Source organism: Cariama cristata, unplaced genomic scaffold, assembly GCF_000690535.1.
Source record: "Cariama cristata isolate BGI_N322 unplaced genomic scaffold, ASM69053v1 scaffold19331, whole genome shotgun sequence".
NCBI lineage: Eukaryota > Metazoa > Chordata > Aves > Cariamiformes > Cariamidae > Cariama > Cariama cristata.
This window is the reverse complement of record NW_009599002.1, coordinates 18,080-32,646: the sequence shown is the minus strand read 5'-3', so window position 1 is coordinate 32,646 and position 14,567 is coordinate 18,080. Positions and strand designations below refer to the sequence as shown.

General features: G+C 42.3%; 1 protein-coding gene across 1 annotated transcript in view; it reads right to left on the bottom strand.

Moving 5' to 3' along the window:
* The window catches only part of CPM (carboxypeptidase M), a 13,438-nt gene extending 987 nt beyond the window's left edge, over nt 1-12,451 (bottom strand). Inside the window, exons 1-6 of the mRNA XM_009709535.1 lie at nt 12,353-12,451; nt 3,815-3,987; nt 2,172-2,356; nt 1,753-1,923; nt 757-909; nt 61-209 (exon numbers count right to left, since the gene is read on the bottom strand). Coding sequence (XP_009707837.1) covers nt 61-209; nt 757-909; nt 1,753-1,923; nt 2,172-2,356; nt 3,815-3,987; nt 12,353-12,367 — 846 coding nt within the window. The 5' untranslated portion in view covers nt 12,368-12,451. The remainder of the gene's footprint in view (nt 1-60; nt 210-756; nt 910-1,752; nt 1,924-2,171; nt 2,357-3,814; nt 3,988-12,352) is intronic.
* Nucleotides 12,452-14,567: the final 2,116 nt, after the last annotated feature.

Below are 14,567 nucleotides of genomic sequence, written 5' to 3'. Positions count from 1 at the left end.
ACGACGCTCAGGAAACTCAATGCAGCGAGAAACAGTAATTTAGGAAGGCCGCACACTTACATTGATCACGTACGTCCCAGGCAGAAGGAGAAGAAAGTACTCCCCTTGTTCATTTGTTCTGTAGGGGCAGATGTGAGGCCTTCCTTTGGCTTCCACGATGGCATTGGGAATAGGATTCCCGTTCTTATCAGTAACTTGGCCCTTGACACCTATGAAAAAGGGAGAGGAGAGAAAGATCACAACCTGTAACTGTGGTGAGCCTCCTTCTCCGAGAAACTCGGACTATTTTGTTGCTGGGTGCACTCAAAGACTATTTCACTGACTAAAGAGAATTAAAATAGAAAATCCTTTGGTTTTTTTACTAGTACTAGTTTACCCTCACATTAAGTTAGCAAGCAGCATTGTAATCTCTGCTTCTAAAGCTCACTTGCTGAAAGCATCCTATATGCTTACTGTATTTATATACTTTTACTGAAGGGCTTCAATCTTCAGTACTGATTTGGTGGGGATTTCCCCCCCCCCTTTTTTTTTTTTAAGTCAGTCAGCCTCTTACCTAGTACTTCCCAATGGCAGAATACCAACACTGTCTGCCTATGAGGTAGTTTCCCTGAATTCTCACACACCACTTTCAAGGCAGCGCTGGCATTAAGCAAAGATTAAACAGCAGTCAGACACTGACCCAGGCTGCTGAAGAGTTCCCTCTTTGCCCCGCAGCCTGCCCTCACCTTTAGCTCCCTTCCCCCTTTGCATACCCACCTAGATGTACTTGTTTTATATATTCGATCAGAGCAGCTTTGTTGTCTTTCCAGAACTTTTCCAGCTGGTCTTCTGGAGGATATTTGCAGCACGACAGCTCCAATGTAATTTCAAAACATTGTCCCCAGACATAGTTGTAATCTTGCATTCCACCTTAAAAGTGAAATAAAACAAACAGCGTTCAGCTGCAGAGAAGCACCAAGTTCAAGCCAGAAGAAAAATAGAAGAGTTAAAATTGGTACTTGCCTCACACCTGTAAGAAAAGTAAATCAGAGAAATTATTCCTCAATGCCACACTTGTATCTACTGCTGCGTGTGGAAAACCAATTTCATTACTCCAGTTACACATAGAGCGTGGTTTTCTAAAGCCCAGTGGCGTTTTGGGAATGATGACTGTTACGGCTGAGGAAGGGTGGGGCTTTGACTTGACTTAAATTCATTCAAGCACTGCCAGCTGAGCAGGGGCAGACAAATGCTCAGGCTGGCATGGAGTTTGGCACTGCTAAAGCCATCCCAGGAGCCTTTGAAGGCTTTGAATTCAAACTGTGAAAGCAACGTGCAGTGCCACAGTACACAGGACCCATATTCTGTTCGGCTACACATAAACAGTAATGAAAACATATATTTAAGTCCTCAAACATTTTAAAAAAGGATGATATATGAACAGAAGACTGTTTTTTCTTTCTGAAAGGACAAGACCTTGGTGTCACACCAGTGTGTGTGTGTAATCTATACAGCTACGCAGGCCTTAAGAAAGGCCACAGAAGCAGCCAGCCAGCAGAGGCTGCTGCCTTTACTTGTGTAACTGCTGATTGGGAGAGTCTGCAAACACCCAGGTCCGGCTCAGAGAACCCGCGTGACTGCATTGCCTTACTCCCCCCATCAACCCTCTACTCTGGGCAAAATCATGGCCCTTTCATCATCAAGGATGGCAGGAGAAAGTCAGAACATCATCATAGCTGAAGCTGCTGAAAAAAATACCAGTGACATTCTTACCTTCCAGCTGGTACCAAGAATACCCGTTGGTAATGCCATCTGGAAAGGTCTGTCTGTTGTCACACCCGGTCCCTTTGTACATGCTGGCGTGGTTGAAAGAATAGGTTTTTGCCAGATGAATAAAGACATCATCATCTGGAGACCTGCTATAGCCTTTCAAAGTGCCGGTAACTGCAGAATAAAGATAGCCATCATGTAACTCTCATTTCTGGTAAAACGTACAGTGCTGGCTTACGTACAGGATAAACCTCTCCCAGATAGCCTTACCAGGCAGTGAATTTTGATGGTGTTTATCAAAGTCTGCCCATCTCAGCTCAAAAGCTGGAAAAACCTTGCAGAAATCCTTATGAATTTTGCTTTGGTACAGCTAATGTCCCTAAACCAAATCCGCTGTGGAGCAGAGTTTGTTACTGGCTTACCTGAGTTACCATTATCAAAGGTGTAACTGGCAACCAGGGCACCCCCATGCAAGTTGGCCGAAAGAACAAACGTTTCATTTTTTATCCAGTTCATTACTGCTTGGGTCTCTGGCTGAATGCTGGCGCTGTTATTTTCAAAGGCATCGGGAAAATTTCTGTTCAGATCTTCCCCATTCTTATTGTACCTTAGAAAGAGAGAAGACATTCCTGTCCATACACACTTCCACATTGCCAGCCTCCCAGTACTTAAGACCTGTGGCATGCTGGTACCTTCAGGAAACAGGCAAGATGACTATTGCAAATCTTCTCGAGTATTAAGATGATGGACTTTAAGTTTGCTTTCTGGCAGCACTGGAATTTTCGTAGGACACAATAAAACAATTCTTCTACCATATTTCAAGTGGAAACACTGAATAATACTCAACATGCAGATAGCATACACGCACCTACACATAGATGAGTTAGAAAAACCCGAGTCAGATAAGGAGGATGTTGTCCTTCTGTATGTCTTTTTCCCACTTGTATAGCAGCCGGAGGTAACTACTGGATGGCTGTGTCCCTTGTACTGCTGTCACTCTGGACATAGGGCAAAAAATGTGACTCGAACACAGGATGTATTCTCTTCTCCCTGTACCTGAAGGTCCACCCTGTGCAAATGCTTTCTTCCTTTTTCACTCAGACAGGTCAGTACAAGAGTAGAGAGGGCATTTAGCGTCAGCTGTATTAGTTTTTAAACTCAGTTAGTTAAACTCTGTCTATTTGACAGTGAGGGGATAAAAAAATACCACCCTCCATAAAAGTCCTATCTATTTGCTGAGGAATAGATTTCTTTCCTAATAAAAAGGAGGGCATACACCAGTCACCTAGAGAACTAAACTACCTTTTCACTTGCTTCTGGTGTTGCCGTAGCCAGTGATCCAAGATATTTTCTAGCTCAGGAGTTTGCTTTTTCTGCACATTCTGACTTTGTCCCTTCGGCATTTCTTCCCATTCTCTCACTCTCTCCTCTTTCTCCCTCTTCTAGCTTGTTAAACCTTTCCTCCCCATTTTGGTCTCTGCAATGGTTACATTAAAGAATGCAAAAGTAGCCCAGCATTCAATGCTGGTTACATTTTCCTCTGCATAAGTTTTTCCTAGCACTACTATTAGCACAGCATCTATTACAGCTAGCTCTGCTTGCGTAACTCCTCCCTCTTACTAGATCTGCATTCAACCCGATCTTTACACATATTCAAGCTTAGACACAGCTTGTTCTCATTAAGAATGGTCACAGAGTTCTCCAGTTGAAATAGATCCCTGTGGGTGGAGTTTTCCTCCGGTTTTTGTAGCACCCTAGAGGTCTGAAGAGGTAATTGTGCTTCTATTTGCAATCTGGGTCTCCTGCCTAAAAGGTTAGGTCATTACACCATTCTTTCTGACCAATTTTCTCTAGCCGTACCACATATAAACACCAGTCTGACTCAGTCTTCCAAAAACTCTGTGCCGTAACAGTGCGTCTTCAGAACAGCACAGGCCAAAATTAGCCCTCGTACATCTTCTAGGCTATCCTCTCCACCAAGGATGATTCAGGCTCTTGGCTATCCCCCATTATTTCTCCCCACCCATTTCCTTTACCTACTGCCACCCTCCTAAGCCACCCTTACCTTCCTCGGGTGTAATAACAATCAGGCACTTTTGTAGCTTCAAATCCATCAGGATTCATTGTTGGCATGATATGAATCCGGGTATTATTGAGTAACCGGGTAATAACTGGGTCACGTCTATAGCTGGTCACCAGGAAGTCTATCAAATGGAGGAGGATTTCTCTCCCAACAGTCTGTATAAAAAAGCATAGATTTTATTTTAAGTCTGCTATGCAATGAAAAAAAAAAAATTAAAAAAAAAAAGACCCACCACCTCCACCTTGCACTTACAGGTTTTTCTTACTGGATTACACAGACATACAAGGCATACAAGAGCGTTCTGGTCAACGTTGTTTTGGCTTATGCTCTCCCCTAAATATATTTAAAGTAATTTAATAGATGAGTCACTGGAGGGTTTTCACAGGGGTTTTAAACCCAGATCAACCAGAGCTTTTTCTGTAATGGGAAACTGACTGCGTCAGCTGCACCGCTTAAATCCTGCATGGACAAGGCATAGGTGTATCAAAACCTAAACCTGCATAGGCTGCCTGGGCTTGGAAAAAGGCACCACTGCGTTATCTCGGCTGCACTGCAGAGTCCCAGCTCCGTGCTGATGCCAGAGGGACCCTGGGCCCTGCACGTAATCGTCAGTGCTGCGCATCGCCACTTGGCAGTGATGGTTCAGAAGAAAGGAAGGAGGTGCCTTCCATGTTTTCCAGGGTGCTACAGAGCAGGATTTTTTTCTTCTTGATCCCTTTTTATGGGAAGTCAACTTTAATAGAGGATCAAGAGAGGTCCCATAGACACTTCTGGCATATTCTCTGTTGCATTGCTGTACTTTAACGCCGTGAACACAGGCATCAGGGAAACCAAACAGGTATACATAAATCCTTAGAAAAAGAGATGGAAAGACATTGGGATGCAGACTTTGGATCAAGGGAAGGCAGTGGCAGAGAAAAAGCTACATACATACTGTTGTTCATGTAAGTTTGTATAGGTCATGAAAGCTGGCAGGACATCTCCCTTTAAGTCTACTCTACCAGATTTCAGGCAAAATAGTGGCAAGTTCCAGCTCCAGGGAATTAAGAACAATCCTATTCTACCCCAGAAACCACTAGTACAACATTCACTGGACCGTACTCTCCAGGAGCACTTTCTATAGCACTGCGACCCACGCCTCAAGGGCGCCGTAGGTTTTCCAAGCCCTGGCTGGGATGGGAACAAATCAAGGCTTGCAACTAGATGTGCTCTGGAGATAATTTATCTCTCTCTCCAAGAACAAAGTCTGGTAAATCACTGCAGGCTCTAATTCAGAGCTACAGAGTCTCAGTATCTTTTAGAATGAATCTTGCCCAACTAAAATGAAAATACTGCAAATAATTTTTTTTTTTTTTCTCTGAAGTGAGGAACACAGAGTGGCATTACAGGATGAACCTGGTGTCACAGATAAACATCTCTCTGCTTTCAGACTGGTACAGGCTAAGGTAAAAGGCAGGTGAAATCAGGCAGGAGAAAGGGAATTTTTCTCCACAGCTATTTGCTGCACTAATATCTTGTTGAATTTTCACATTGGGGCATTTTAAGTGGTAAATCCTGCTCTGGGTGTTAAGGTAAAGAGGAGCGCAGACAGCGTCCAGCAGGAACTCTGCCTGCAGGAGCTGGGTTGGTACACCATGGGGCAAGGAGAGCCAGGTGTAACTGCTGTTCAGGTTGGGAGCAAACCGTGTCTTGCCAGTTAGCTGGCACTTGCTGTTCATTGCAGGAGAAACAAACACACAAACACACACTGTAGTGCCAAACATCACTCCGCTAAGTTGCGGCTCACACCATTTTAAGTATCATATATGAAGGCAGCCATGGTCTCCGAGTTGGAACTCAAGCAATTCTGCCATGCTGTTTGTAGAGGGGAAGAAGAAGGATCTTTTCCCACTCTGCCCCCCAGCAAATTTGTTCCTAAGTTTTCTAACCCTTGCCTGTCGGCTCCTGCTGGTCTCCTGCAAGCCACCATCCAGTAATCTGCGAAGGGAAGCTGTGTTACGTAAATGCATGTACTGTGCCAATAACTAAGTGGTTCTTTTTCTAGACACTACAGCAAATGGGCTTTGAAAAGGGGGGAAAAGGTACCTAATTTCCTCCATGGCCAGTAGCTTTCAAAACAGTACGCGAGTACATGAAAGCAGACTGCTTTGCAGGTTTGATTGATTTACTCTGTGAAATTTAAGAAGGGATGCAACAGAACCTGGCTTGTACAGGCAGCTCAGTTCCAGCTCTGAGTGATAGACATCTTGGGAAGCACATGGAGCATGGGGAAAAAAGGAGGGGAAAGAAGTCAGCGAAATCATGGCCCTGGGCATGAGAGATAAAGCTAGCAGACTCAGAAGCAGCAAGAACAGCCCTACCCTACCACAGAGATAGCTATACTACAGACAAGACGGGACTGCTCTCTGGAGAAACTGAGAAAGTTCCCCTGCTCCTCCCGTACTCCTCTTCAGTGCCTGACAAAAAGACATCCAGAAAAGAAAGGGCAGAGAAGCAGGAACAGGAAGGGGAAAAAAAGAAAAGCAACAAGAGGAGGTGGTGGAAAAGGACAATGTTTATAAAGAATGGAAGACGACAAGTGTTTCATAGGTGACATTCTTTGCACTTAGAAGTTAAACCCAGACTTACACATACAGTATTTTAAAAACTAGCCCTATTTTATAGGATTCCTTGTATAGCTATTGTTGTACCCGAGTACTTCGTACATTAAACAATTCAGCTAATCTCTCTCACAGAGAGTTGGTACTTTGATCATTCCTCAGTGGGGGAAGCGTGTATTTATTACCACTCTGTTTTGGTGAGGTGACAGAGGGGTGATTTTATTTTGTTCCAGAGCACCCTGCATTTCTTGAGAAAGCACAGCTGGAGGTGTTTGAGGGGAGGGAGAGTTTTTGTTTCTGGGGAAATATAACTCAAGTTTTGATCAAGCCCTTGGAAGGCATCTGCTGCCCAGCCAAGCTTTACCCTGTTACTAGAAAGGTCAGCTGTACCTGCGGAGAAAAGTTATGAGACATTTATTTTTACTTCAGAGCTTCAAATAAAGGATCTAGACACAGTGGAGGTAGGTTGCTGGCAGTAAAGTCAAGGACAGACACCTTAACCTGCCTCTAGCCTAACATGAACATATAGAGGGCAGAGGATCACCTTTATGTGCTCTGGGGCTTTCAGAAGACACAATGAACATTTGGTTTTAATTGCAGTATCCCAAGGGTAATGCCCAGGTGCATTGTTTTGCTGTAGCTCAGATGAGGGGTGACACAAAAGCAAAGGAAAAGCCTTTCTCCCACCTCTCAGGATACAGTTAGGTATTGTTTCTCTGTGCCCTTTCAGCTATTGATTTGCTCGTGTGCTCCAAAGGGTAGCAGGAAAGGCTTTCAGTGATCCACAAGGGAAGTCCTGAACGAAGAAACGTGTGTGTGCCGGGGCATGGATCAACACTGTACAAAAGGGTGTGACTGCTGTTTCTGTAGACATACCCTTTAAACTTTCTGACTACTGCTTCTGGCATGGCTGGGTCAGCACCCTGCTCAGCTGCTGAAGGGCTTACTCGAGAAGCCCTAGCAGCAGCCAAGCACCCCTGTTTTTAAAACATTTTTGTTACCACATGATAAAGACCTAATATCAGGGGACCGGCTTACTCGAGAAGCCCTAGCAGCAGCCAGTTAAAAGATTAAGGTTAGCTCCGATTGCACCTGCACTGTAACACTTTTGTCCAGCACCCCTGTTTTGAAAACATTTTTGTTACCACATGATAGAGACCTAATATCAGGGGACTATCTCTGGGTGGATAGACTCTGCCCATTTTTATGATTAAAATCCTTTCCTTAAATGTGGCCTGGTTTTTAAGTTGAACTATGTTGAAAGAAAGATCCAAACCATCAGGTAGGACCTGTTTCAGAGCAAGATGCTCTTGCCAGTCTCCTTGCTCCAGCCCTGACTGCTCTACAGAGCTAGTGCAGCATACCGGGGACAACCCCGCCTAAGGAAGTGGGGTTGCAGCAGAGAAACCGATAGTTTATCCTGGTTTACCACTTAAATGCCACACTTACAAGATGTTCTTTCTTAACACTTGTACAGCAATAATTATTACGCACAGCTGCGACACACCCCACTGTCCTTCTTTAGTAAAATACACCAGTGTTAAAGCTACTATTTGTGCAAGTACAGTTTGGCACATATCCATGTATTTCTATAGCAGCAATCACTGCGGAAAGACGAGAACTACCACACGTGTGACAGGGAATTGCAGTTCCTTGGTTTATCGCTGAAGGAAATGGCAAGAAAGCCTGCTTTTGAACCAGTAACTGGTATAAGATGTTACCACCCAGACAAATTCCACAGGCTTCACCTGGCTGAGAAACGGCTTGCCTGCTTTTCCCACTCAGAAGAGTGGGAGTAAAGATAAGGAAAAAGGTTAACTGGGGCCAGGCAGCAGCCTTGCCTGTGTTGAAAGAGATCTCACCAGCACCTGGCTTTTTTTAAAGTCTGTTGTTAGCAAATAGATTTGGTTGCTTTGAATTTTGAAATCCCTGTTGCTTCTGACCTTCCTTACATCACATCAGCTGATACTGAAGCAAGGTGGAAAATAGTTCACTATACAATAAATATATCTTTTTTTTTAATTCTCTTTTCTAGAGCACATATTTGTTACCCTGCCGCACAACTTCCATACTATATTGCACAGTACAAAGGACATAGGAATATGTGCTGAAAATTCCTTATAGCAGATTGTGTAAGTATGTGGACACAACTCTTTTTGCCCAACTTAGCCATATCAAAAAAGGCATTTTTTATAGTGGCATTTTGATAGTGTCAATGCAGCTTCCATTAATTTTTTGGAAATGAAAGTGAGAAATTCTACACAAGACTCATTAGTTTGTTTTTTTGGTGGTTGTTTGGTTTTTTAAGATCTAATTATATTGATCACAAATAAGCCTGCTCCAGGCCTCAGTCGCCCAACATCTAATAAGTCACCATATCTCAGGAAACCCTTGTGTGGGTATGACTACGTCTGTGATGACATGGGAAATAGGGTCTAGTTGCTTTAGCTTAAATCACAAGATAAGCCAGCAAGATAAACACATCCTCTCATGTAAGTTAGCTCAGGCCTACCAGTACAGGCTCAGCTTCACATAATGAAAGAGGCAAAATACTATTACACTAAGGAAAAAAAAGTGACCAGAAGCGGATGATTTAAGAGAAGAAAGGTTGGTATCAGCACTACTATCCTGAGAAAAATTTTATCTTGTGATGGCCCAGTTACACTATAGCTGCAGAAAGTTAAGGAAGCCAGATACTTAACTCATTAAAGGGAACAAGCAGAAACACACAGATAGTTTACACTCTTAACTCATTAAAGGGAACAAGCAGAAACGCACAGGTAGTTTACACCTTGTTCAGACATGCTTTTCCTTAAAAAGTTTCCTTGCTGTGACATATGTGGTTTAGGAACAGCCTTCTAATTAGATCCTGTGGTTCAGTTGTGTAGAGTGGACTCAAGTCACCGGCACAGCTGGTCAAAAGGTGATAGTTCTGCTCCATTTATGACTTAGGAGGGTTTGGTTGTGGTCCATGTTAAGTGGGATGAGTTCTTCCCCAGGGATTAGGAGGGTTTGGTTGTGGTCCATGTTAATGGGTTGAGTTCTTCCCCAGGGGGGAACATGTGAGCCTACACACTGAGGAAGAGAATATCTTTCAAGTAAGAGTACAAGCCTGGGACAAGAGAGGCAACTGCCTAACTCAGAATAAGAGCTGCCCCAGAACAGCAGGCAACCTCCCCTTCATCTTGCTCAGTGCAGACTTTATTAACATTTCACAGGCTTATGCATTTTGTGCAGTTTATCACTGCCATTTTGATTAAAGTCTAACATTTCACAGGCTTATGCATTTTGTGCCGTTTATTACTGCCATTTTGATTAAAGTTTCAGAAAGATAGCTGCAAGTGACTGAACTACCTCTAATTATCAGTTCTAATCTAGCTTGGGTTAAAAAAGAAATACTGCTAAAAATGGCGTCCAACTTCATACAGGCACACAAAGTCTTTTGTTGCATCTCTGGGGATCTGGGGCAAAAGTTCACTGTATTTGGCAATGGTGATCACAAAATCATTTAAACCTTTGGCTGGTCATATCTTACAGTATTAAGAAAAATTAACCTACTTTAAAAAAATTAAATCTTTCCAGTTCTGAAAAAAATATTCTCCTCTTAGTATTGTGTACTCACATTATGTTATTAGAACTTTCCTGTTGGGCAGCTCTCCAAATAAACTAGGTTTTCTTCCAGCAGGATGTGTGAACAGCCTGCACACATGCAATTCAGGCTCCCCCCCAACTTTTAGGTTTCAGGAGCAGCTGGCAAGATGAGCCAAAAAAAGAAAAGTGTCATTTGTGTGATCATGACAGGTTAGAAGGGCAGCATCACCAAGCAACACTCGAGAACAGAACTTTTCTCACTTTGTACCGTTTACAGAAAGCATCACTGAAGCACGAAAGACCTAACTAGATCAATGAAGCCATAATCCTGCGATTTTAAGTTATAAAAGACTGTGGAACACAAGTTGAAGCTTGTCATACAGTCAGCGCAAAACTTATCTGCCTAATATATTATAGGGGTGGTTTAATCTTTCCCCAGTGACTAGTCCTTCAGAATGTTAGATTATGGAAAAAAAAAATAATTAGGTTCTCCAATGCTTCTCTATAAGGAATTCATTTCCTGCCATCTGAAATACATTTATGGTCAGATAGGAAAAACAAACACCAACTGTGCATTATATCCATACACACAAAAAAACCTATAAGGCAAAGATCATCATGAGGGCCTGAAAAGGAGGAATAGCTCTAGTTCCAGGATCTTCCCTAGGTGCATGCTTGCTGTAATGAACAAGCTAGAATGTAGCATGGCACTTAGTGCTGTATGGTACCTAGGCAGCTCAAGGATCAACCCTGCTCAGAGAAACTTGGACACAGTGTCAGATACTTGGAAAAAAAAAAAAAAAAAAAAAAAAGTCTTGCCTCATTTCCTCACAAAGTCAATATAAAAATTTAGATCCTAGGCAGTGTTGCCTGATCTCCAGCAATTCCCAACCCTGTGGATATGCAAACAGTGTGTGTCTCCATGGTCAAAGTTGCTTGTGTATATCCAACTGGGCAGCGATAATGGCAAGAGTGCTTCATTGTGGACGTTTCCATAGGAGGAATGGCCATCTGCAGTCCAGCAACATTGGATCTGAAAGCCAGGCCATCCGGGATGAGATCATATCCTGCCCTCCATCTCTTTCCCACCAAAGCTGGGTCATCTGTTGTAACTGTAGGTTTGCAATTCCCTTCAGCATTCTGCAGGGACTGTCATATGGACCCTTAGTTCCTAGGCACCCTGGACTACCCTGTGACACACACCAGGTTTTGGGATTTGCAAGCCCTATCTTGGGCATCCAGTAAGACACCTGCCCATTTGAAACCATGAATCAGCTTCCTCCCACAGAGAGTTAAATTCCAAAGCAGTCAGACTCCCAGCAGCACTTTAAGCATAGCCACTGTCAAACAAGGTGAAACTAGTCTAACTCGGGGAAAATTCTTGGCCCATAATGTCACAAGTGCCTGTAGGCATATAAGTACTCACACAGAGTATCGATAATAGCAATAGCTTGTGATATGTTACACTTTATACAGGATACACTTCCTACTACATCTGTTTTATTTTTTTCTTTTAGTTTTGGGAATTCAGTGTCTAGCATATATAAAAAATTTGCCATCTCTGTTGAATTATTTACCTTTCACATTAAAGACTGCATGTAAATATATTGTGTAGCTTAAACTTATCCTAAACAAGACTAACATAAGCAGGTAAAGCTAGAGAATAAGGGAAATGGAAAGCAAGAAAAGATTGTAGAATGAAGCTTCGAGTCTTTCTCTTCCAGATTCATGTACTACAGCAGGAAGGCTCATAATCACCATTTTCTCCTTTATTGTTAATAAGTGGGCAGTCTTTCCAGAGCAAGTTAATCCTGAAATTGCTTTTTGTTTTGTATTCACTGTGTTATCTCGGGTGAATCTGGGTATTTCTAGCTTGTTTCCCAAGAGAATTTTTCTTCTTAAAATAAATAATTTGGTGCTTCACAGCAATTATTATTCAATCTTAGGGTGTATTTGAAGAGTTCTATCAGTCATACCTCATGCCTAGGCAATAATAATGTCAAGCAAACTATTGCATGTGACTCATTGCCAGGAAAGTTAAAGCCTCTGGGTTTATTTATGTGGAGAAGACAAAGCTCTCCACCTGAGAGAGGTCTTAGGTGTAGGATTGTAGGATTCTTCACTGTGATTTAAGGTCTTCTAAAGCCCTTCTACCAAAACAAGGGAACTTTATTCTTGAAATTCCTCAAGAATTACACATATCACATATTAGGTCCTCTTTGAGGTATGACATACCTCAATAATAAGTAGCACATGCCTGAGAGAAGTTCACTCTCAACCTCTGGTAAGTGTATTTGGTATAAATGACATTGCAAAAGTTGAAACGTACCTCATCCCCATGCATATTAGCAACATACTTGAACTCTGGAATGCCAATCTTATGCTGGGTTGGAAACCTTCCCAGAACAAGAACCCACAGGTCTCTACCTTTAAGAGGGGAAGGGGAAAAGACATTTTTTAAAACAAGTGTAGAATCATACAAACCTTAGAGAAAAAAAAATAAATAAAAAGAGTTGATCATTAAGACCACCGTACAAATTCTCGTATTTTGTTGCTGCACAGTCAGTCCTATATATAGCATATCAAAGTAGACTGGGAGGGTTTTATTCTATGAGTACTTGCTATATTAGTTATAGGAATAAATATGTTTTGCCTTCTGACCAAAAGTGTGTAGTGAACCCTGCAATTCCAAAAGCATTTAACCAGTGTTAGAAAATAGTTTGCGGGGTTTTTTTTGCAATAAACATTTTTCAAACCAAGTTTAGCAAGCAAGATCTTGTTAAGCAAAGCCATCAAGCAACTAAAGAATATTTAAAATAAAAGGCACTCTTCCCCCCCCACCATCATTTGAAATCATAAGGGTTTTCTGAAGTACATACAGAACTTTTCATTATCAAAGAAAGAGCATCTGTTTTGTATTAAAGACAACACAGAAAAGCTAAACACACTCATGAGTTATCACTCAGAAAACAGGAGATAATGTGTGGACCTGTATCAGAGACATTCCAAAAAAAAAAAGTCAGCAGGGAAAGAATTAATAGCCACAGAAAGAGTATTAGTTAGGACCACTAAAGCTGCACAGGAAGCTGAACCTTAAGTAACAAAATAAACATACATACATACATTTTGGAAGTCCTCATTTAAGAGCGCGTGGCATTTTTGATTTTTTTTTTTTGGTGATATTGTGGCATTTCAGATCTCATCTGCAAAACTATGCTTCCCACTAGTCTGCTCAATGAGGTGGAAAGCTCTAGTTTCAGTAGATGGCAGCAATGAAACTGGACCAGTTCCTTGATGATAGCAGTCACAGCCTATAGATTGCTAATGCCCAGACCTTACATGCATGCTACCTGTCCCCAGCTCTTACACGGGGCTTGTTGGGACCTGTGAGCTGTCTCTGAGTCCAGCCATCACTGCTACTTACAGGAGAGAATAATGGAGGTGCTGCTATATGCAGTACTATAATAAGCATTATTTCCTAAATCTTTGTGGATCATCAAATCTGCCATAAATAAACTCTGGAGCGTAACAGTTTTCCAGAGGTGGAAGCCATGTGATGGTATAGCTGTAGTGAGCCAGTCACGTAGCTAGAAAGGAAAACAAAAATACTGTGGCAACTGCAGTACCTTCACAAATGGGAGAAAGAAGTTGAAGAGGACAGAAGGAACACTATAAGATGGGCTGAAACAACTGCAAGGCAGGTAAAACTGAAGATACTGGTTGCCAAACTAAATTCTCGCTTAACAGGTTGAATCAGAGTCTCAGGCTTAGGATCAAGAAGCCGCAAGACAGCACTGAGCGCAGACAGATTCAACAAGGAGTGGTCTCAGGATCCCCTAGTTTGACACAGTCACTCTCAAAGACATCGGTGTTCAACCCTGATACCCATATGCTGTGCACAAAGCTGTGAGATGCTGTGCCTGACTCTTTCATTAAAGGAAAATGTGAGCAAGCAGTCCATACTTTTAAAAAAAATAGTTCATGGTAAGTGCTTTGGTAAGGAAGTTGGTTGGTTGGCTTTGCTATATGCAGAGCCACTGTTTCATTAAAAAAAGAAAATAGTTTGACTTCTGTAATTCTAGACAAGTTACAGAGTGGAGAAATTAGAGATGCTAGCTTTTATCTTTCCTTTTTGAAGAAAGACATGCTTAAAGAACCATCAGCCCCCACCGCCCTAGCCCTTCTCCCCTCCAAAACTTCCAGAGGTCCCTTCCAACCTCAACCATCCTGCAATTCTGTGAAAATAGATCACAGAATTATTACAGTTGGAAGAGACCTCAAAGATGACAAGTCTTGCTGCAGCAGTATATGTTTGAAGCTGGAAAAAATACTAGTCATAAAAAAATGTGACTTTTATTCATAATCAAGCATGGACAACATCTGCAACATGTCATCCTCTCCATGGTTGTAGCCAGGGGCAACCTGCAATAAAGTGCCAAGGAAGTCCTTCCAGAGTGCTCCTATGATTCTTTGCCCTTATACCCTCTAAGCCGTTCTGCCCAGGTCCCTTTCCCTCTGCCAGAAGGAAGTGTCAGGTATCCCTG